The sequence below is a fragment of the Gouania willdenowi genome, chromosome 1 (genome assembly GCF_900634775.1).
Source record: "Gouania willdenowi chromosome 1, fGouWil2.1, whole genome shotgun sequence".
Lineage (NCBI taxonomy): Eukaryota > Metazoa > Chordata > Actinopteri > Blenniiformes > Gobiesocidae > Gouania > Gouania willdenowi.
Window position 1 is genome coordinate 32,051,211 of NC_041044.1, and position 22,003 is coordinate 32,073,213.

Genomic DNA, 22,003 nt, shown 5'->3' on the forward strand with positions numbered 1-22,003 from the left:
CTGTATTTTAGTTTTATTTGGTGGACAATGTCTTTACTTTTGGTGTGTTCCTTCAGCTGTGGTGTTGTGGTGGTTTCCTGTCTTATTTTTGTGTGTGTGGGGGGGTATACTGAACTCCTGTTGGTGGAAAGGAGCTGTTTTAAATGGCTGATCTGAATAATAGATCTGCTGTGTGGCCTCCAGCCTGTTAAAAAACCCATGAGCTTCCTTTCGCTCTCCTATGGCTGACATGCTTAAGACGGCCACAGAGAGAGAAAGACCAACTGTTATAATGAGATCCAACCAGTCACCGCTTAAACAAATGGGTATTTATGAAAATGCAGACAGTTCTATGAAGTAGTTCTTCCCCTCACAGGTAGTCTGTGTTGTGTCATTTAAAAGGAAAATATTCTTAAGATTTCTGGATATAGTGCTCGGTTTGTGCAGGTTTATTATATCTCTATGAAGAAAATGTCTCATTTCATTCTACACATGTAACAAGTGCCCATGAAGACATTTAAATGCCGTTGTTTGTGGTCAGTTATATTATACAGAAAGCAACGTACAAACCCGACATGGCTGTATATCTGTAGTACTCTACACATGATGGCAACTATTGGGTCCCCAATTCTGTATTTCCTGTTAACAGGTTCCATATTGGGACCAAGCCCCGGACTGGTCAGGTACCGGAGCGCAAAGAAATAAAATTTACACTAGTGCTGGGCGATTTTGCCCCCAAAAAAGTCTGAAAAAAATTAGTTTCCATTCGATTTTAAGATTTTTCTTTTATTTTTCAATGTACTTAAAAATGACTGCAGACATCATATATATTGTCAAAAGTGCAACTTTTTTGCTGTAATTGTCCTCAAGAGTTAAAATGCATATAACAATCCCATAATAAAAAGTAAATGAGACTCTGTCATTCAACTATTTCAAGCTTTAACCCAGGTTTAAGCTAAAGTGCAACAGCAACTTCACAGTAGCTTCAATTTTCTGATTAAGAAATCAGATAACTACATATTTTATAACATTACAATTAAAAAAAAATGATAAACTCTTCCCTTAGCATATCAGCGTAGTGTGAATAAAAACTTAAACATGCCTGTGGCACACATATAGCCTACTCAAAGGGTAAACATCGCGCTACGGTAACCCACAATGACGGAATGCGAAAAAGTAAAAAACAAAAAATAATTAAAAACTCGAATATGCAAAATATAAATTGTTTTTATCTACAAATTCCATAAATCGATTAAATCAATTTTCAGCCCTATGCTACAGTATATATAGCCACTTTTGCTTTTGCGCTCACAACTCCTTCACTTAACTGCATTTGATTAGATTCAGTGTGAAATGTAACTTGTCTGTGTCTAAGGATTTGACTGTAAAAACACTACTATTAATACTGCAGAGAGTACAATGTTCTATATTGTGAAACATGAATGTTATAAACCTTCTGGTATTTAAACTTTGCTCTTGCCGATGCATTCCAAACATCTAATAGTGGCTAACAGCAAAGCTAACCATTTACGTGGCCATGTATGGCAAGTAGTGATGAGACAATATATCGTGCGATGAGATCTCGAAATACTAAAATGTCACGATAATAATAATAATGCATTGGATTTATATAGCACCTTATTTTGGTGACTCAAAGCGCTTTACATGGTATTATTCTTTCACTCCACACATGGTGGTACAAGTGGTATTGCAATATTTTGAGGTTTGATTTCTTTTTTTTTAATATTGTTTTAATTTCTGTCATGAATTATCAGTCTCTGTTTTTGTGTTCTATTTGCAAAGTGGCACTTTTTTACTTTTTGAATAGGAAATATTGTTCTTTTTTATGTTATTGTTTTATTTTATTTTCATTGGGTGGAAAAGGTCATACCCAGAGTATACAGTATATACTATACGTATGTTATAACTGCTTTTTTGGGGTCGTTTTTTCCTTTTCCAAAAAAATTTGTCATCTATCTTTATTGTGAGCCCAGTATCGTCTATCGTCCTGTAAATTTTAGATATCGTCCCACCCCAGATCGCAATCCGTTATAATATTTAATCAGTGGAGGTAATTGCAATTGTAGAAATCAACAATTACTTTTTAATTAATTAGAATCACAAGCCTACACTACTCTAATTATGACTAGTTGCAACTCTAATTATTTCTATCGACAATTCTATTCTCACTTGTCACATTGGTAATTATTGATATCAACAATCAATTTCCCACTCGTAGATTTCTGTAACCTAATTACAACTAGTCAACTTTTACCATTGACTTCTATTTAAATTCACTTACCAATATCTATTATTCAATTTTCTGATATGTTTTAGCACCAAGTTGACCTATTTATAATGTAATTTTGACTAGTTACAGCTCAATTCTTATTAGTGAAAATTGTTACATTTCAGATATCATGAATGGAATTCAAAATTATATTATTCATATTTCAGCTTGGGATTATAACTAGAACGGATTTCATTAATTGCAGATGCCTCAAATTCCATTTTAGATATCTCAAATATAATTGTAACTAGTGAAAATTAGATTAATATGGGTCATTATTTTATTTGAGATATCTATCATTTCTTTTATAATTAGTCAGAATTTCAATGTCCCTGTAGCATTATTTTGCACCGGTAAACTAAAACAACAAGAAAACGGAACATTTGGGCACAAACACTGTGGCGTTGATCAATAAGACGTTCAATACTACATTTTTTATTATCCTTGGTTGTCCAAATGTGAAACGGTTTATGAAGATTGTGGCGTGACATAAGAGATTTGTAGTTGCAATTGAAGATTGTGGATGAGTTTTTTTTTTTTCTTCTACCTTTTCTTAGAGTTACCCAAGATTGAACTGCAATAAATAAGTAAAAAAAAAAATCCACCCATGAGCATTTAAGAAACGACAACAAAAAACAGAAAAAAATTCCAAGAAAACCTACTAAAAAACACCAGTAGAATAGTTTTTTTTGGTGGGCTGTTGGAAAAGTGGTGAATTAAGGGGAAAAGTGAAAGAAAGAAAAACAAGGCTTGTATTTTGCTGCTGACCTTTTCCCAAGGATTTCCCACAGTCTGACGTGGGCCAGTGTAGGGGAGGTGTTTATGGGTGATAGATGAGGGTGCACTGAATGTAGGGCTGGGCGATATGGCCCTTTTTTTTTTTTTTTTTTTTAATATCTCGCCATTTTCAAGCTATATCACGATATACGATATATATCTCGATATTTTTGCCCTTGCCTTCAGATTATGCTTTGATGCTTACGATCAAACCAGAATGGCAATACTCAATATATATTGATGTTTTCTCTGTGATGTAATTGGGGTTTCCCCTAACTATAATAGCATACCATACCTGTTAGTTTCTTTTTTCAGAGGAAAACCTTGTCGTAAATCTTAGAAACCATTCATTTAATCAACCATTGAACCATTATTTTACAATATTTCAGGTAAGCCAGTTAAAGCCACAGGGACCTTTATTAACATAAGTGTAGAAAAAAATATCATCATATCTAAAACAAATTATGTGCATTCATGCACATTTTAAAAACAACTTCAGCTGACCAAAGTGCTGCACAGTTTTTTTAATCATTACAATTACCTATCAGTTATTTATTTTTTATTACTGACAATTGTGAATTTATCAGATACTATTATCCAAAGTATTATAACATTTACTACTACTAACACACACGCCCTCACGCACTCATTCACTCGCACACAGTGACACTCTGAAGCCAAACCATTTCCAAATTATTTAACCATTATTCTTTGTTTTTTACAAACTCACTCTTCGTTCGACTCTGTCTCATAATGCTGTCGCTGCGGCTGCGGAGGTGAGTGGAGGAGGGAGGGGGGTGTTTAGTCAGCACGTGTGTGTGTTGAGTTTCACTCAGGGACAAAGCGGGAGAGAGTTAAGATAGACGGAGGAGAAAATGGCATACTAATATTATGATTTAGTCCTATTCTATATCCCTTAAATGAATTTATCAATATTTATTAAAAACTTGATGCATTGCCCAGCCTTAGTTTGCAGCAGAAATTATACATATCTTATGTGTCTATTTTTAGTCAGTGTGACGTACAATGATGAGACATACTGTATTTGTTCTTAATTTAGATTGTAAGTGGATTGTACAACAATAAAAAACTATAGGTTATTTACATAACCCTGTTTTACCCCGAAAGGCCACGTGACAGGCAGTAATAGCTTCCAGAAAGCCCTCCGTTTGTCAATCAGTTCCTGCAGGAATGACAACATCATTCCCACAGAACACTGAAAGGGGGTGTGTCCCGTCAGGTGACACCAGCACTCAAACACTTCCAGTCCTACAAAGACCGAGGGGAGGAGGCCGTAGCGTTCTGTATGGTGGATTTTGCTAAAATATCTCATCAGTCAAAAAAATAAAAAAGCATATATTGCCTTCATTTAAGCTTAATTTGAATTTAATAGGATTTCAGTTTTTCCAGTGCAAACAGGCTTTTCCCTCACCGTCCTCTTTCACACACAGAAAAAAAAAGATCTGAAAGTTGATCAAGTAAAAGCGTAATAAATGCCTTTTAACAGATGTTTGAGTGTGTGTTTGAGTGTGTATTTATCAAAGTGACGCAGTGGCAGTCGGCGTGCGTCACCGTTCCTGTCTGCACTGCATGCCACAGACTCCATCAAGCAGTGAAGAACAGCCATTGATAAATACACAGGGAATTACGGAACACTGGAAAACATTCAGCATTTTGATGCTTAATGTCAACGTTTAAAGGTATTTTATCACATTGATTCATGACACAGTTGTTTTTGTCAGTAAAAAGCAGCAGGAAAACGGAGCTGCCATGCAGGGAATCTAACCTTTGAACTTTTTTGATTCTCATTCTGTTTTATTCACAGTACTTTCCCTCAGAAAAAAACATTAATTTGGCACCTCATGTACAGTACCTCTGCTAAAGAGGTTATGTTTTTGCTGGCGTTATTTATTCGTTGTTTATTTGTTTGTTTGTAAACAGTCTAACTCAAAAACTCATGGACGGATTTTGGTGAAATTGTCAGAAAATATCCAAAATGGAATAAGGAACAAGTGATTATACTGTATTTTGGGAGTCATCTGGTTTTAACATGATTGTGGCTTTTATTGTTGTGCCATTTAGCCGCTACTCTTAAAGGGTCCATTTGTTCTAGGAACCCCAACAACATGGTATTCAGTGTTTATTTTCCCTAACCTGCCTGTTTTCTGGAGTTTTTCGCTCTCTGAAAAGTCACTTTCTGACTAATTTTAAAACCGGGCTGTTTGAGTGGGCATGTCTATAGACGCAACAGTTGATCACCAGCGACATTCTTTTGCTATTTACACACTCTTGTTATTGTTTTCAGTCAAAAAATTGCACATTACAGTTAAACACATGGCTATTTAAGCAGATATGATAATTATGAGTCAGAAAAACTCTGTTTCATGATGTGTATGTGCCGTGCAGCAACAGCAGCTTCAAACACTTACCGGAGCTGCTACATTGCTTTCTTGTCATCATATCATGTAGAGATTACAGGAATAGTCCATTCAAGGTGATAGTCCGCTGTTAAGTCTGAACCGCTGCGTCACATTGTGTCACAAACAGTGTTGCCAGATTTGTGGTTGGTGTTAAGGCTGTTTTTATTGGAATGGGCGGGTTCTAAGATGTGATTGGGCTGGAAATTGTCAATCTGATCTGAAAGCACTGATTCCCGATTGTACTTGTGACATCACAAATGTAGAATATTTGAAACGGAGCGATTTTTTCTGTGTTATAAGACTTACACAGACCACAAACCAACAATTGGATGGTTTTATTTCATATTTAGTGTACTGGTGGACACTCAAGTGACCTCATATGTGATTTAAAAAAAAAAAAAAAAAATTATATGACTGCAGTATTTTAATCTTTCTGCTGTTTGATTGATTTTATCAGTGCAATGACTATAAATTCAATTCAAAAACTAGATAAATCCCTATGTTCAGCTTTTTGAGCTGGTTCAACAACACCTCCTACCTGTGACTTTACACATTACATGCTTTTGTCATAAGATTAGTTTAACTTTTTAATTACTTCAGTTGGAGTAGTGGATATTTTTTGCAACCTCTTATTTAATTTTTTGAATCTTTCTGCCATCATGGCTGATTTTATATGGAGAGAAATGTGTGTATTTTTTTGCAATCAAACAAAAAATGGCTTTGCTAACAAAACAAAATTAGTAATTTGAAGAAAAAAATGTTCTCAAGAAACTATACATTTTGTTTACGTTTTTTGAATGATGTTAAATGTCTTTTTAGTGGTCAGTTTCGATTGATGGTGTTACTGTAATCAGAAGAAGAAGAAGATCACAACTTCTCTCCTCACGAGAGCCAACCTGGAGAAATGTGCATGTTTAGTTCTACCCAGTGTTTTTGTCTAACAATTACAGATATCATAATAACAATGACATTAACAACCATTAGACAAAAGACTTCTAACATTGTCCAGCGGAGGCCCCGCCCACAAGTTGAAGTTGAACTGCAATCAAAACTTCAGGAAACGCAACAAACTCAGAAAATGAAACCAAATCTTCAAGAGATACAAACAAAAATTCCAAAAACACGTAAACAAAATGTATTGTTTCATGAGAGCAATTTTTTAATTTGTAAAAAATAACCAGCATTTTAAAAAAAAAGCAGTAATGTTTGTTTTGTTTGCAAATCTTTTTTTAATTACAAATCCATTTTTTTGTTTGATTGGATAAAAAATACACAAATTTATCTCCATAATTTTAATCAAATAGATCAGAACCCTAGAAAAGAAAGGAGCGAGTTAAGTTTAAAGTTTGCAGCAGATGCAGAGGAACTCCCAGGACTAAAGTGGCTGTGTGAGAGGGAGGGAGCAAACGCAACGCATCTGTAGGAGGATCGTGTGAGACGCTCATCCTTTCGCTTCCATCGACGTGTCCAAATATGGAGGCCTCTGCTATTGTTGAGACCCGTTCTCAAGACCCGCCAACGACCAGGGAGAAAAGTGGAGGGTAGCGGGGGGGGGGGGGGTATAGAGTAAAGGAATGACCGGTGGGAGAAAGTTTAAGTGAAAGACAGATGGCTGAAAGATAATATGACAGCAGAGAAAAGAAAGACCAACTGCAAACAGAGGCTTGAAAGGTGCGAGAGTGGCATCCTATGAGAAAAAAGAAAGAGCAAAAGTCGAGTGATTAGAAGAATTCTGTGAAATAAAAAACAAGTTTATTTTTAGTGCTGGAGTCATCTGTTAAAGGCATGAAGATGATTGTGTAGAATAATGGAAAAAAAAAAAGATGAAATGAAGTTCAAAGACATGAGTTCTATGTCAGAGTAGGTTTAAACATTTAAAGTTGACCAAATGCTTTACCGGTTTAAAGTCTGTCTCCTCCGCCCTTTCACACACACGTTTGTTTTCCTGTGTGTGGGAGCAGAGGGGAGCCTGCGACCTAACGGGTCAACGGGGATAGTTTTGATCATGTGGTTGGAAGCTCTGTGAAGGTCAAAGGTCATTTCTCAGGAAAAATCTGGACTTGGACGTTCCTCGGGGGGATTGTTTGAAATGTTGCCCTACAGACGCTCCACAGTCAGAAGGGCACGTTGTTGCTGCAGTTTTTGACTGGCTATTTATTCACTTTATCAACCATGTGGGTTTATATTCATTTGCAACCGTTGGTGTGCAACAGTGTCAACTAATGACTTGGCTAAACCTGAACAGCTGCAAAAAAGCCTAGAAAACTAGAATGCACGACATTAATTACAAAAAATACACAAATGTATCCTAATTTTGAGATAGTCATGTTAGTGTGAAGTGTAAGAAGTTAAGGCGTACCAATACTAGATGACATAAGTAGATGTAATATAAGTCGATGAACACTCAACAGAAACTGAAAAGAAATCTAAAAATTCCTGAAAGCAACTCCTGTGTGTGTGTATGTGCGTGGTCCCTAGTCTAAAGTATGTGGAGGAGGAACATTTACATGACTTTATGAGTGAGTCATAGTTTAAGTGAGTGACTGCACTGTTTGGAATTTCTTTTATTGTATCATTTTTTTTTTTAAACAAATTATTAAGTTATAAAATGTTTTTAACAATTAAAGCCTGTAAACACAACATTAATTTTGCCATGATTCTATTTTATTTTCAATGCAGACAGCACTAAACTATGTTTTTATAGACTTGATTTTTTTTCATAAATAGTTAAATATTTGTATATATTCCCAGAGTGACAGGAGCTAATCCTGCACAGAAACACACAGTTGGACATGGTAAGGATAACTCCATTGAACTTACGATGCAAAGTTTTGGACTCTGAGATGAAACTGCAGTACATGGAGTCAGTGAGGACATGCAAACTCCATACCAAGAGACTGGTGCCTCTGAGGCACTGACCCATCAAAGTTTTGCTGAAAGGCAGCAAAAGTATGGTAAAGTATAAAGATTGAAATAAAGGCAATTCAAAAAGCAACTAAAGCCCCAAAAAAGCCCCCTTTTTTTCCTCCTGTGAAGTAGTGTTGTTGATTATTCCTGGTCCAACTTTTAACATTATAGTCAGAGTTTTTCAATTTAAGGTGTAAAAATGTAAGAGTAACTGCCCTCTATAGGTTGAAACCCAGTTTTTAGAATAAAACGTTGCTATCTACTGTGAATGGAGATTTGTAGCGTTTTGATGGCGTCTTACGTCACGAACCACCACAGTTAGCCCCGCCTCTTCTATAAAAACTATCACCTGTGGGCTCTGCAATCTGTGATGAGTAGGTTGGCTTGAGATAATTGTGAATAGAGAGGTATAGTGAGTGTTTAGTAGTTAACATAGCATAGGTTGTTATTTCTAGATTTTATAGTATAGACTGGGCGTGTCTTAACTGTTCCAGGAACCCCACCCATAATTGAGATTTTTTTTTAACTTCCAGTCTAGACGCACGTCAGCCAAACCCTCTGTTTACTCTTTGAATAACTAAATTCATGCTAGATTAATAAATCCCAGCTGGAGTCTTGTCTGGTTAATCCTTAACATTTAGATCAGTGTTTCCCAAATCTTTTTTTTGCCCATGTAGCCCTTAGCCTTTACTTCTTATCGTAAATAACCCTTAGCTCATGTTATACATTATTTATTTGCATCTGCAGGCACGTCTAAACTCTTTCCTGTGTCTCGTCCAACATTAACCTTGAATTTAGGCCTTTTTATTCATTTATTTCTGATGTTTTGCTCATTTTAGAATGTGAACTTCACCTTTTGGTGTATTTTAAAGAGTTGTGCCACAAATGATTATTGATGGAGGAGGAAAAAAAGTGTGTGAGCATTTGTAAAAAAAAAAAAAAAAAAATTGTATGTTAAAAAATAAATTGACAAGGGTGTTCACGGTGTTCAGGTACCCGTAGAGGTACACGTATCACACGTGTGTGTGTGCATGCTTGCTCATGTGAGCCATGATACATATTGACCTTAAGTGTTGGTGTGGAATGTGACGACTCAGCGACACTTCCTCATCCTTCAGCGCTGCGTTCACGGACTGATTGATTGATTGATTGATTTCCGTGTACACGCCCGTCTTTGGTTTCCCAAATGTGACGCCGTGATTGTTTTTATTCACCCATTCACAATTGATAATGCTGCCAACATTTGACACCTAAAAATCATTTAATTATTACGTTTTGCCTTAGTTTTATGGATTATATTTTATTATGGCACAGAGCACATGTTAATACCCATCAAAAGATATGACCTTCATCAGTATGTGTTCAATTCAAGTCTTATTGAAACAAAGTATATGATGTATGTAGCTGCAATATACTGACATGGACACAAAGTAATGAACATTATGGACTACTAGATTATTATTATGATCCCCCGCCACAAAGTGTGGAAGGGTAATAATAATCTGGTGCGTCCGTGCTTCCGTCCATCTGAGTTAAAGAGGACAGCTTTTCTCAGAAACTGTTTAAGATAGGATAACCAAATTTGGTGTGTGGTTTCATGGTATTAATACGTTGATGGAGTTTGAAAATGAGAAGTGCGCAAATATTTTTTCCGGAGTAACTGCCCTTGTTCCATTTTTTTTACTCTGTTTGAGGTAGCGTCAAAGGAGACAGCTTTTCTTCGAAACCGTTTAAGATGGTTAGTAATTTTTATATTCTGATGTGATAATATTTTCTAATGTATACATCTAAGTTCTTAGATTTAGGCCATTCAGGAAAAGGTTGTGAGTTATAATGACAACCAATGTGGCGGGGGATGTTGATGACTGTCTTCATGTTCATTTTTCCTCAACGGCAATATCTTTATGTATCCTAGCAAGTTAAAGCTGTTTCGTTCAATTAGGCTCACCTGATAAGTGATTCTCTCATGACTACACAGCTGTTTAGTGCCATACAGAGAATACTCCTACATTCACTATTAAGCAAAGGCCTGAATACTACTTTTGTTTTTTTACTGTTTGATTTCAGCAAATGTTTAAGTGATTGCCAATCAAGATTATGAAAGATTTATGTTCTAACCACATTCCTTCCTCGAAGATGATGTTTCCTAACTTCTCTTCAAGTTTTTAATAATCTGTTAGACAACGTGTTAAACTCGAGGCCCGGGGGCCAAATCTGGCTATTTAGAGCATCAGATTTGGCCCTCTCAAGAAAATAATTCAACTTAGATATCACAGCTCCTCCCAATACATAAATTCAATTAAAATCCACAATATTTGCAGAGCTCAGTTTATCACATGATGGCTGTCATTTTAATGCCAAATTGTTGGAAGAACTCTCAATTTCTTCAAAATCTGGCAAATTTTTCCTAAATTATTCCACAAAACTTTCCCAAATTCCCAAAATCAGGGAAATTGAAGTGAAGATCCTGCAGGGAGTGACTCCTCACATACTTTATCATGTATATATAATGTATATGTGGAAGTGCAAACCAGGGCACAATGATGTTGAATTTGTTCTTTTTCCCACTAAAAACTGTGACCCACTTAATGTGAACAATGTTATTTTGGCTTCAACTTCTGGGTGGATCATTTTAACTATTGGTCCTCCTAATTGTCAATCATTCTGATGATATGTTTACATGAGGCCAATGTACGTGCTCGTGCTGGTGCCCGGTGCGCATTAGGATCTTAGAAAATGGCTTTTCACTTACCGGTGGCAAGTCTGACATAGTGGGAAAAGTGCAAAGCTTCTTTTGGAAGGTTGGCCTGTATGAGCGATGCCGACTCCAACTTGTAAACAGAGCTGTGCACGAGGAAAACTAGGCTCGTGCACGCTCTCTCGCACACGTAGGCGTTCCTTCTTGAGCAGGTAGAGTTTTGCGCACTTTGGGAAAATGGTCCTGTTTACCTTTAAGGTCAAACTGGTCTTTATTTGGCCCCTGAACTAAAATGAGTTTGACACCCCTAGACAGTTGTTAACCAGATTTTAGAATAAAGCTGTTTAATGAACAGAAACCCTCAGATAAAGATCGTTATGAAGGATTTTACAACCTCTTTGTGTGGTAATATTTTTTTGTTAAAGCAAGCACTACAGCAGGTTTAAAGGATTGACCAATGAGCATTTTGTGTTGTAAATAAAATTGCAAATCAAGTGTAATTTTTAATGCCTTGGCTTTTAAGACAACTGTAGTATCCAACCCACCAAGTAGCCACTGTAATCCTCCTGCATTAGGCTGGGGTAAATGTCAATCCCAGAAAAGAAGGTATCTAGAATAAAGTTGTTTTATATGTATTTTCTGCCACAGCATGTAAACTGCATAGCCTATTGAATTTTTAAAAATGTACACACAACCATTACTTAGATTTTTATGCGTTTCCACTCAACAAGGTGACTTTTTGTTTTCAAAATGCAAAAAATAATTTTTTATTAAAAAGTTTGAGCCTTTGTTGTTTATGAGGTGATTTACTGCATGTGACAAGCAGCAGACACTTATATTTTCATTTGTGTGCACATGCACATCCAAACTGAATCTCCTCTCTACTTTGTTCGGACTTTAAAATCGCTCATTGTTCAAGGTTTGTTTACAGCAGCTGTTTGATAAAGGTAGGAACTTGAATTTGAAGTAGCTTAGGAATGTGGGCTACGTGAGCCATTTTCAACCCAGTGACCTTCAACACACTTGGGGTCTCTTCCTGACCATCTCTCCGCTGTTTGTTCCTCATTTATTGGTTTGATAATTATGCACAGACAATCAATGAGGGGAGAAGTTACCTTTATCAGAATGCAGTGGAATTCTTGCAGTACTATACTTTCATTAATTTCTCTATTGTTTTGTACGAGATATTGGGGAATGGATTTGTTCATATAAGTGGTATTTTATTTTATTTATTTATTAGTTTTCAGACAGTGTACATTAACATCCATATAGAACATTTACCAGATTTAGCCAGAAGGCTATTTTTCATTTGTAGTCCCTTTCACCAGGTTAATAATCTTTCAAAGATTTCTGGTCCATTTATGTTTTTGCACAATTTTTGTAACACTAAAGTTTTTTAATAAATTTTTTTACTTCCTTTTATACTGCCAAGGTTTAATATTTATAATAAATTTGTACTCCGAAGGCTCACTATAACTTAAACATATTTTTTGGTAACAGAGTAAAAATCAGAAAGAGATTTTACTGAAATTATTTTTTAGTTTAAAAAAGAAAGGAACTTTTCGTTTGTGAAAAATATTCTTCCAGAGATAACAAAACACGTTACGTGTATATGAATTAATGTTCTTTGTCAAAGAAAGATGTTCTCTATCACACCAAAGTGATGATGTGATAATGTTAATGAAAGGTCAACTTTGGACAAATTATTCAATTTTATTGGAAATCCAAACATGCTCACCTCACCTGCGTGTGCTAAGATGGTTAGCATTGTTAGCTGGCCTGGTCCTATTGTTTGGTGCCAGCCCTCCAGGTTACGGTGTGTTTGCACAGCCTGATAGCTGCTGGCTATCGGCCACCACTCTAATCCTCTGTTTGTGTATTTTCTTGATGGCTGTATGAACACACTGAAGCAATAAGTTGATATGCAAACATTGCTGGTGAAATGCCCAGTATTGCAATACTACTACCTTGTTGTCAGCATGTGTATGCAGTCAGCATTGATTTTGGGAATGCGTGGGTCATTCCAGTCATGAACAAGGCTCGGATAATCAGCTCTGGTTTTTATTTATCTGTTCTGTACTATTAAAACTTTTTGTTTTAATGTATATTTGGTTATAAAGCTGCTGGACACTGTTTTTTTTTATCAGATAAAAACATAATGTTGCCTCATATTTATTAATATAAAAATGTATTTTATTTTAACAACACAGGAGTGCGTGTGCGTGTGTTACTGACAGATTTTCTTAGTGAGTAGGATATGAAATTTGTCCAAATGGTTATTGATAGTCACGTAAGGTGGTGGAGAAATAAAGGGAAATTATTATTAATTGATAATTACTATTTATTACTGGTATAATCATCATCACCATTGCTCAACGACAGCGCCCCCCCCCTTACAGCAAACAGGTCCCACCCTGGAGGGCACAAGTGACAAGAGACAATTTGGTCTCTTCCTTTTTAGACATGAGATGTTTACTGTATGCAAGTGAACCTTGGCAAGATTTATTACTAAAAATAAACGTGGGGGGTAAAAGTAACTTTTACTTTGAGTGCTATTTATTGAGCTACTTTTTACTTGTACTTGAGTACAATTTCAATCAAGTAACTGTACTTCTGCTTGAGTAGAATATATTAGTACTCTTTACACCTCTGGTAATAATTGGTGTTTTGAAAAATTTTTTTTTTTTTTTTTAATTATTATTATTATTTCGACTACATAGAACACAGATTCATATATTCATGAAATGCTTACCTGTTTACTTCCCCTTTTTCCCTGCTAGGGCTGAGGACTTACCTGATTTCAGGAAGGAAGCTGGACCACGAGTTGCAATGCGGCTGTTCCTTGGTAGGGGTGTCAGTTGGAGTCCACGAAGGAGTCAACCGCCCTTCTTGTCCTCAGCCTCACACACCTGACCTCATCCCTGGGGGTGCACATGCTGCTGAGCCCCTGCAGCCTCACCAATCAGCTGAAAGGAAAGGGGTAAGAGTGGATGGATCAGGAGTTTTTACTTCCCAGCTGCGACCAGGGTTTGGGTCAATTATAATTGTAATTGCATAATTGATAATTAATTACAATTATGATGAAATTCTAATTGTACTTGAATTTTTTTTTTTTTAAAAACTGTACAATTTAATGAAACTGGGGAACCATGTTGCAGTTTTATGGCTTGCACATACGTAGTTAACAATGATTAAAATATGTCATATGGAGTGGTATACTGACAGAAAAAAGGTCACACCAAAAACATTACTACTAATATTTTCATTGGTATGGTAACCAAGAGATTAAAAACAAATTGCATGATAGTCAATATTTTTTAGTGCATTTTACAGCTTATTTAAGACATGGGTCAAAACCGACCCGTCATCATAAGATGTGCTAATAGAAAACTAACACATTAGGAAGCTTGACTTTTATGGTAACTGCGGTTAATTTGATTTTAACTTTAGTAATTGAGAATGTAATTGTAATGGACTTTCAGAGGGGAAATAATAATTGGAATTGCAATTGGGAAAAAAAGGCCAGTGAATGTCTTCATAATTGAGTTGTAATCGAACATGGAAAATTGAAGATGTAATTGTAATTGAAAAATGTAATTGACCCCAACCCTGGCTGCAACTACCGTAACCATCCAATTTATTTTGCATAAAGATGAAATCAGCGAGCAAAATGTTGCTCATTTGCCTCTTCACGAATAAATAATTTCATCACGCAGTATAGTAGTTTAAACCTAGTTATAGTATTCTTTTTTTGTGGTATACATGAACTCAGATCATGCTCAAAAAAACAACAGTTATAAAGTTAATAAAAGTTTGAGGTAGATGTGTTTCCTATTGTGTGTGTGCATGCATGTTGCAGGATATCAGAGAATGTCTGTAACTGAGTTAATTTGAACTTTTATTTTTGGTCGTTGTTTCCTTTCTGCAGCATCCCTGTGTGTTCCACAGTGTGGTCTTGTCTTCAGATCAGGCTGATGATGTGGCTGTGCTGAACGGCTGCCAAGATGAGCACAAGACCACCAGTGCTAGGGTACAACACACAACATGACCCATGGCTGCACCAGTGCACTTGTCAAAGCTCCTTTTAAACATTCACCACTTCAACTTCTTTCAACAAACAGTCACACACAGTGCATCTCCCACTGAGTCCTCTTCATGTTGTTCTCAACTGGCCCCTGTCCTCTGATTGTTGTCTTTGTTTAACCTCCACCTCCTGTTCTCCCAGTTTATGCCCAGTCACAACCCCAGGGCGGCCAACGGTCTCTTGAGCCCCCCACTGGAGGACCAGGTGAGGGCCAGCCAGAGTTCACTTTGTGACATGCTCCAGGAAAAAGAAAAGAAAACCAGTACCAGTACAGGAACTGGCACCAGTTTAGGCATGGCTGGAGGGGCAGGAGCCACTGGCACTGGAATGGATCACTCCGGCCTGATCCAACTGCGAGCCAAGAACTTCAGACAGAAGAGTGACGCCCACTTTGTGGATGTTATTAGAGAGGACAGGTGAGCAAAGGATTGAAGGACTAAACCCACTGTTAAAAGGCAAAAGGGACAAAAATTGTCTGATAACTGTTTAAATTGATTTTCTAAGAAAACAATGCATTTATTAGCATAAATAAGGTGTCATGAAGGCCGTCATTATGTGTTGTTCATTATCTTAACCCTTTGTTACACTAACCCCTAACCTTACCCTACCTAACCTCACTAGATCCCTCCACCTAACCCAAAAAATGCCAACATAGCTTCAAAGGTGTCATAATTTAGCGAATGACAATTAATGACAGCGTAATGTCAGCCTTGCATATAAAACTTCAAGTGAACTTAAAATGTTGAAAACTGTCTTTTAGCATTTTGTTGGACAAATACAGCCTGGTTTACTGACGCTTTGTGTCCGTAAAAACGTCACTGCACGTGATAATAGACGTTGCGTGTGATCTGCAAACACCAGGATTGTGTCTGTCAAACAGGCAAAATAACACTAGCAAACTAGCGCGTTAATGAATATGGAATCTGGCCAGATCTGCTATGAGCGCTAAATATCGGAAGGAAGAAATATAAATAGATTAATTCAGTAATTTACTAAAAATGCAACTCATTTGCAGGAACTGATTTGCGTGTTTATTTAGCTCAGTCAACAGGCAGGTGTTAATCGTCAGCTTTACACAAGAAACAGCAAAAGGCAACAGAGAGGAGACATATATCCTGCTTGAGTCATCATTTTTGAATGAATGAAGTCAATAAATAATCAAAACATTTTACTTCTTTTTTTATTTTGCCATTTTTTCTGGACTTCATCTGTTGTTTCTTTTTGTTTTCCCCACAGACAGCCTCCAAAATATATTCAGATTTGTTCAAGTTTCCCTCTTAAAAAAAGAAAAAGACATTTTCTTTCTTTCAGTTTTTAGTTCTTCTTCACAAACCGTACAGACAGATCACTCCACTCTACACATCCCTGCACCGACGGAATTCACTGAGGAATGACATTAGTATCAGCCTTTATCCCAATGGGAAAAAAATTAAAGAAGAAGAAAAAAAAAAATATATATATATATATATATATATTTTTTTTTTTTTTTTGAAAATGGAAAAAAAAACATCAAAGAAAACCTTCATCCCCATCAACATAGAAATAATAATTTTGCCAAGTACAAATATAATAAAAGTAAGCAAAATCTAAATAAATTAATTATAGAAAATATCTCCAGGTTACAACATTTGCTATAAATGAAGATTATGTGAGTTTTCCTCTTCCAGTAACAGCTGAACTGTTAAATTGAATTTTGCGTATGTCGTCCTTCTATTCGGTCATGCTGCGTTTCCACACCAGCTTGCGTCCACAAGTCCCTCTTTCAAAAAAACCAGTCTACACCACTTTTGCCCCTGGTATCAATTGCGTTGCAATCTTAGTAAATCACACGCGACAAGTGGACACGCAGCACGTGCATTCTATTAATGTGAGCAACATTATTCGGTATCTTTGAAATTTTAATATCACCAACAGAAAATAAGTAACAATAGATATTCAAGGAAATACAGAAATATTAAAGAAATAGAAATAGAATGTATTAAGTGCCAAGTTTTAGACAGATGTTACAAATAATTGCTACATGCGTTTGTATCCAAGGCTTCCGTTGTACAGTCTTTATGACTGTATGTGTGTTGGAAAGTAAAATATTTCTCTATGTGCTCTGCTTCACCCACAGTTTGATGAAGGACTACTTTTTCAAACCACCAATAAACAAAATCAGCCTGAACTTTTTAGAGAGACCACTGGAAACGGCCTATCGTAGCAACTACAAGAAGGAGGTAAACACACAAACACACCCAGACATTACTCAAGCATTAAATCTGACTCCAACCCCAGTGCTGCTTATTTTATTGTAGAGGCTTGAATACCTCACCCTCTGCTTATACATCCCGATCAACCCTAACAATAGAGCTTAAAATGTTTTCATCCGAATAGTGTCTGAAATATCACGCAGCCTCTACCGTTGTGTTTATCCTCTTAGTGTGTCCTGGTCTCCCAGGTAAGCACATTATATTAACCCAGTTATTCTTGTTGGGTTTTTATGGGATTCACAAGAGCAGGATATTTTGTAATGTAATTTTCGTTTTATAGGAATAAAAAGATTTAAATATTGTCCACCCATTATCCAAGCTAAAATTTTAATTTTGACAACTTACTTTGGAGATTTGTTTTTGGATTTTAAAAATATTGAAGGAAAATATCTTCTTTTGTGTGTGTTTGCCTAATACCAGCCAATGAAAAACACAATTATTTACATAAATATAATCATTATTGCATCATTTTTTTAAACAAGTTTATGGATAGTGTGTTTTAAGCCTGTGTTGGTATACCATTTAAATATATATACTGTATATACCATATATTTAATTAGTGACAGAAAGCCAAGCTCAGATGTCAAAATGAAAGTGTGTAGATGTTGACTTGACCCTACAGAGCTGTGTCCCCCTGCTGCTGAAGTGGAGTTACTGCAGAGAATAAAAAGTATGTGTTGGAATGCTCCGTGTCAACTGACATTCCCTTCTGGGTTGGTAGCATTAAATATAGTGATGTTTTGTAATTTTTTGCAGCTGTTACAGCTTCACTTTATTGGCTTTTCACAAGGTTTGGAAGTGTCAATTGATAAATGTGTCGACGGCTCAGTAAAAAGCAGGTTTTTGAGGTCAGACATAGATGTCGAATCTCAAATTCTTCCTAATGATGTTTAGACTTTGAGTTTCTGAACATTAAAGTTGCTCATTATCTCATTAAAGACAAATCATAACGAACATGATTTGTGCTCTGATGTAATGTAATATTCACGGATTGGCTCATTACTTGTAGAAATATGGTGTGCGAGTAGATAATCCAGTTTAGGGAGGTTGTTTAAAGATTCAAAGATACCAAGATTGCAGTGATAGTGTCTTCAGAGTATGAGGAACACATTCACACCTTTGTCTTTTTCTCTCGTCAGGCTTAAAATGGAATGATCCCAGTTTGTCTCAGAGTGAACATTTTCAAATGGAAGCTCAGAGACTTTACCTCAGATTATGAAAGTGGTTTTAATGTTAGAAAAACATTTACATCAGGAGCAGTAATAATGATAAAATAAAATTATATTTGCAGGCAGTAATCTACGGAAGCCCAAAAGAGTCATAATTAAATAAATAAAAACAGCATTTTGAAATAAATAGCATTTTGATCATTAACTGACAAATATATAATATGGCCATTAAATTGTTAAATAACAGACTGAAGTCATTCTGCTGAAAAACCACATTTTGAAATAAAAAGGCCATTGTGGAAATAGATATTTGAGAATAATAAAATGGATTTCATAATAATATTACCTTATTTAACAATTTAATGGCCATATTATATATTTGTCTGTTATTTATCAAAATGGTATTTATTTCAAAAAGTTGTTCTTATTTTTTTTAATTATGACTCTTTTGGGCTTCCATAGTAATCAGAGGTTTAAATAGTACTGGTATTTCCTACTCAAGTAAAAGTACTGTCACTTTATTGAAACTTTACTTTATACTCAAGTACAAGTAAGTCATACATAAAATACTCAAGTACAAGTAAAAAAATAGCTCAATTAAATAGTACTCAAAGTAAAAGTTATTTTTAATCGCCCCCCAACATTTATTTTTGGTAAGAAATGTTCAATAATTCCCTTGTATACAGTAAACATCTCATCATGTATAAACGTAAAAAGGAAAACACCATATCTTACACAATTGGAACTTCATTTATTTTAAGGCATCTGGCATCTGTATAAAGTAAAAGATTTGACAAGGCTCTAAGTATAGCTGCATTTATGAATTTGAAAACAGTGCCATGCCAAATGTACCATGTGGGTAACAACGTAATAAGTAGAAACTCCATCCAGAACCGAAGAAAGTGGCTGAGGTCAGCAGTTTATGAAGAGACCATGAAACAGAAATAAAAACATGATAAAAAATAATAATAATTTACTCAGTAACGTTTGGGTGCAGAAATGTAACAAATTACTGATTTAGAAATATACTAAAAAATGTACAAGTTCCCATAAAAGCAACTCAGTTACAGTAACGTGAGGACTTGTAATCCATTACTTTCACCTCTTGCAGTAAGATGTTAAAGATTTGCATCTCATGCAATCACATAATTTCAGCCAAAAACAAATAAATCCACCTTTTTCTGCTGTTATTCATTAATATATATATATATATATATAAATGAGTCATTGTTTCTGCTTATTTTCCCCTCATTTCTTTGCAGGTGAAGAACCAGGTTCAGGTGCAGACGTTTGCCAGCTCCACTTTCAGCTCTTTCCTGGATGTTCTCCTCAGTTGTTTTGTCTTCATGGCCTTGACCCTGGCCTGTTTCCTTCCTCCAATGGTGAGCCCACCTATAGTGGGCTCACCTGCCCCTGCTGCCCTGGTTGTGGCTCCCTTGGCTGGTCTGCTGGAGCTGGCCTCCCTGGTGTTGTCCATACGGTGAGGAAGCTCATACTGTTGCCCTGATCTGATCTGAGAAATAGTCTATTCTTGTCCACTCTAGGTTTTGGTCTCTATCTTTAAGACAGTGCATTCATTCCTGATGGGCTTCATAGACGACATGCTAACCTTTTTTCGAAGATACCAGTTGTGTTAGAATATGATGATGTTTTTTTTTTAGATGAAAAAAAAACATCGATTAATGTCCATGTCAAGAAAAGAGAATCAGTTGTTCTTAGTATTTAGTGTTTTTTCTTGTTTGTTTTTTTAACAAAAGTAATCACTTTTTGCTTCTTCTTTTTTTTTTTTTGTTTTTTACTATGAACACTTTTTATTATGAATGACAATTATAACAAGCACTAAGACATTACCAGGGTTAGCTAATCAACTAATATCTTTTTGTAATTACGTTATACACACAGCACACTTGTGTTGTATGTATTTTCTTTTAAAATTAGTTAATTTAACAATTGGTTATTTAAGTGGATTTGACTATTGCAGGAGGCAATGACGTTTTATACATAAGGCTGACATTACGATGTCATTATCTGCCATTAGCATGAATAAGGTGTCATGAAGGCTGTCATTAAGTGTCGTTTGCTAAATTATGACACCTTTGGAGCTATGTTGGCATTTTTGTGGTTAGGTGGAAGGATCTAGTGGTGTTAGGGTAACCATTGACACTTAATGACAGGCTTTATGACACCTTATCCGTGCTAATGACAGGTGTCACGTCATAATAATGACAGCGTAATTTCAGCCTTATGTATAAAATTTTAGGTAAAGTGTTATAAAATTGTTTTACTGCACTGAAACATCATTATTTTCCAGTGAAACCCTTTGGTTGTCCACTGGGGGAAACATGTCATTAAATAAGAAATAAAAACATTATCAAATTCTAAAATGTAAGTAGTTGTTTTAGCTTCAAAGTGCCAGGGAATCACCAAAAAAGTGTTCAAATGAAATATATACTGTATATATTTGGTGGTTCCCAGGAAGTGAACTGTTCTTTATCACACTATCATTTTGTGCTGTGTAATTTGACACCTCTATTCATTGTAGGAATTCGCAATTCAAACTGCAAAATCCAAACTCTTATGTCAGAGATTAATCTTAAACTAGAAGTTGATCAAGATTTTTTTTTTTTTTTTTTTTTTTTTAAATAAGTTAAAAAATGTTTTGTCCGACAACCAGATCATAAACACTGTAATGTATTATTAATAACTGTTAATAAATACAGGTACACATTCTTGTGTGGTAGAGAAGGTAGCAGTTAAAGAGTGGCAAATCATTCTTGAATTAGTCAGTTGTTATGCTTGTTTTATGAGTTAATTTATTACTATACATCAGTAAACAGTAGCATAACTTATATATGACAATTATAAATCTATAATAACTGGGGCACTTGTTCTAGTCCAGAGGCCAAATACGGACCAGTTTGATTATACCTGAAGAACACGAGGAATATCAATTATTATGCCCTGGTTTTCGCTTTCACGTATACATTTATTTATAAAGTACGGAAGGCACTGACAAAATCCAAACAATAAGTGACAATTATCAGTCCCTACAGGATACAAACTTTAAATTTCCATAGTTTTGTGATTAATGTTGATTAATGTAGGGATATTTTGTGAAATAATTTAAGGAAAATTGCCTGATTTTGAAAAAATTGAGGGTTCTTTCAACAATTTGAAATGAAAAATGACTGCAGTCATGTGATATAAAGATGGGAAAACTGTGATCCCCTGCTAATACTATGAAGTTTTATTGAATGTATCTATTTAGAGTGGGTGAAATATCTACAACTGAATTAGTTGGTGATTTAAACAGTGATTCATGTTTTTTTTTTTTTTTCACTTTCCCCTGTGGGTGTAGTTGGAAGCTCTAAAGGGCCAGATCTGGTCCCCGGGCCTTGAGTTTGATACGTGGTGTAGTGCAGTTAAT

General features: G+C 35.7%; 1 protein-coding gene and 1 long non-coding RNA gene across 2 annotated transcripts in view; one reads left to right on the forward strand and one right to left on the reverse strand.

Moving 5' to 3' along the window:
- Nucleotides 1–22,003, forward strand: part of LOC114461721 (adenylate cyclase 9) — a 51,403-nt gene that overhangs the window by 14,659 nt on the left and 14,741 nt on the right. Inside the window, exons 2-6 of the mRNA XM_028444023.1 lie at nucleotides 13,852–14,051; nucleotides 15,000–15,101; nucleotides 15,297–15,571; nucleotides 17,272–17,374; nucleotides 19,839–20,056. Coding sequence (XP_028299824.1) covers nucleotides 13,852–14,051; nucleotides 15,000–15,101; nucleotides 15,297–15,571; nucleotides 17,272–17,374; nucleotides 19,839–20,056 — 898 coding nt within the window. The remainder of the gene's footprint in view (nucleotides 1–13,851; nucleotides 14,052–14,999; nucleotides 15,102–15,296; nucleotides 15,572–17,271; nucleotides 17,375–19,838; nucleotides 20,057–22,003) is intronic.
- LOC114461729 (uncharacterized) lies at nucleotides 1,918–20,748 on the reverse strand. Its single transcript, XR_003673861.1, has 3 exons — nucleotides 20,569–20,748; nucleotides 15,171–15,175; nucleotides 1,918–1,930 (listed from the first exon to the last, which is right to left on the reverse strand). It is a non-coding gene; the product is annotated as an uncharacterized LOC114461729 (long non-coding RNA).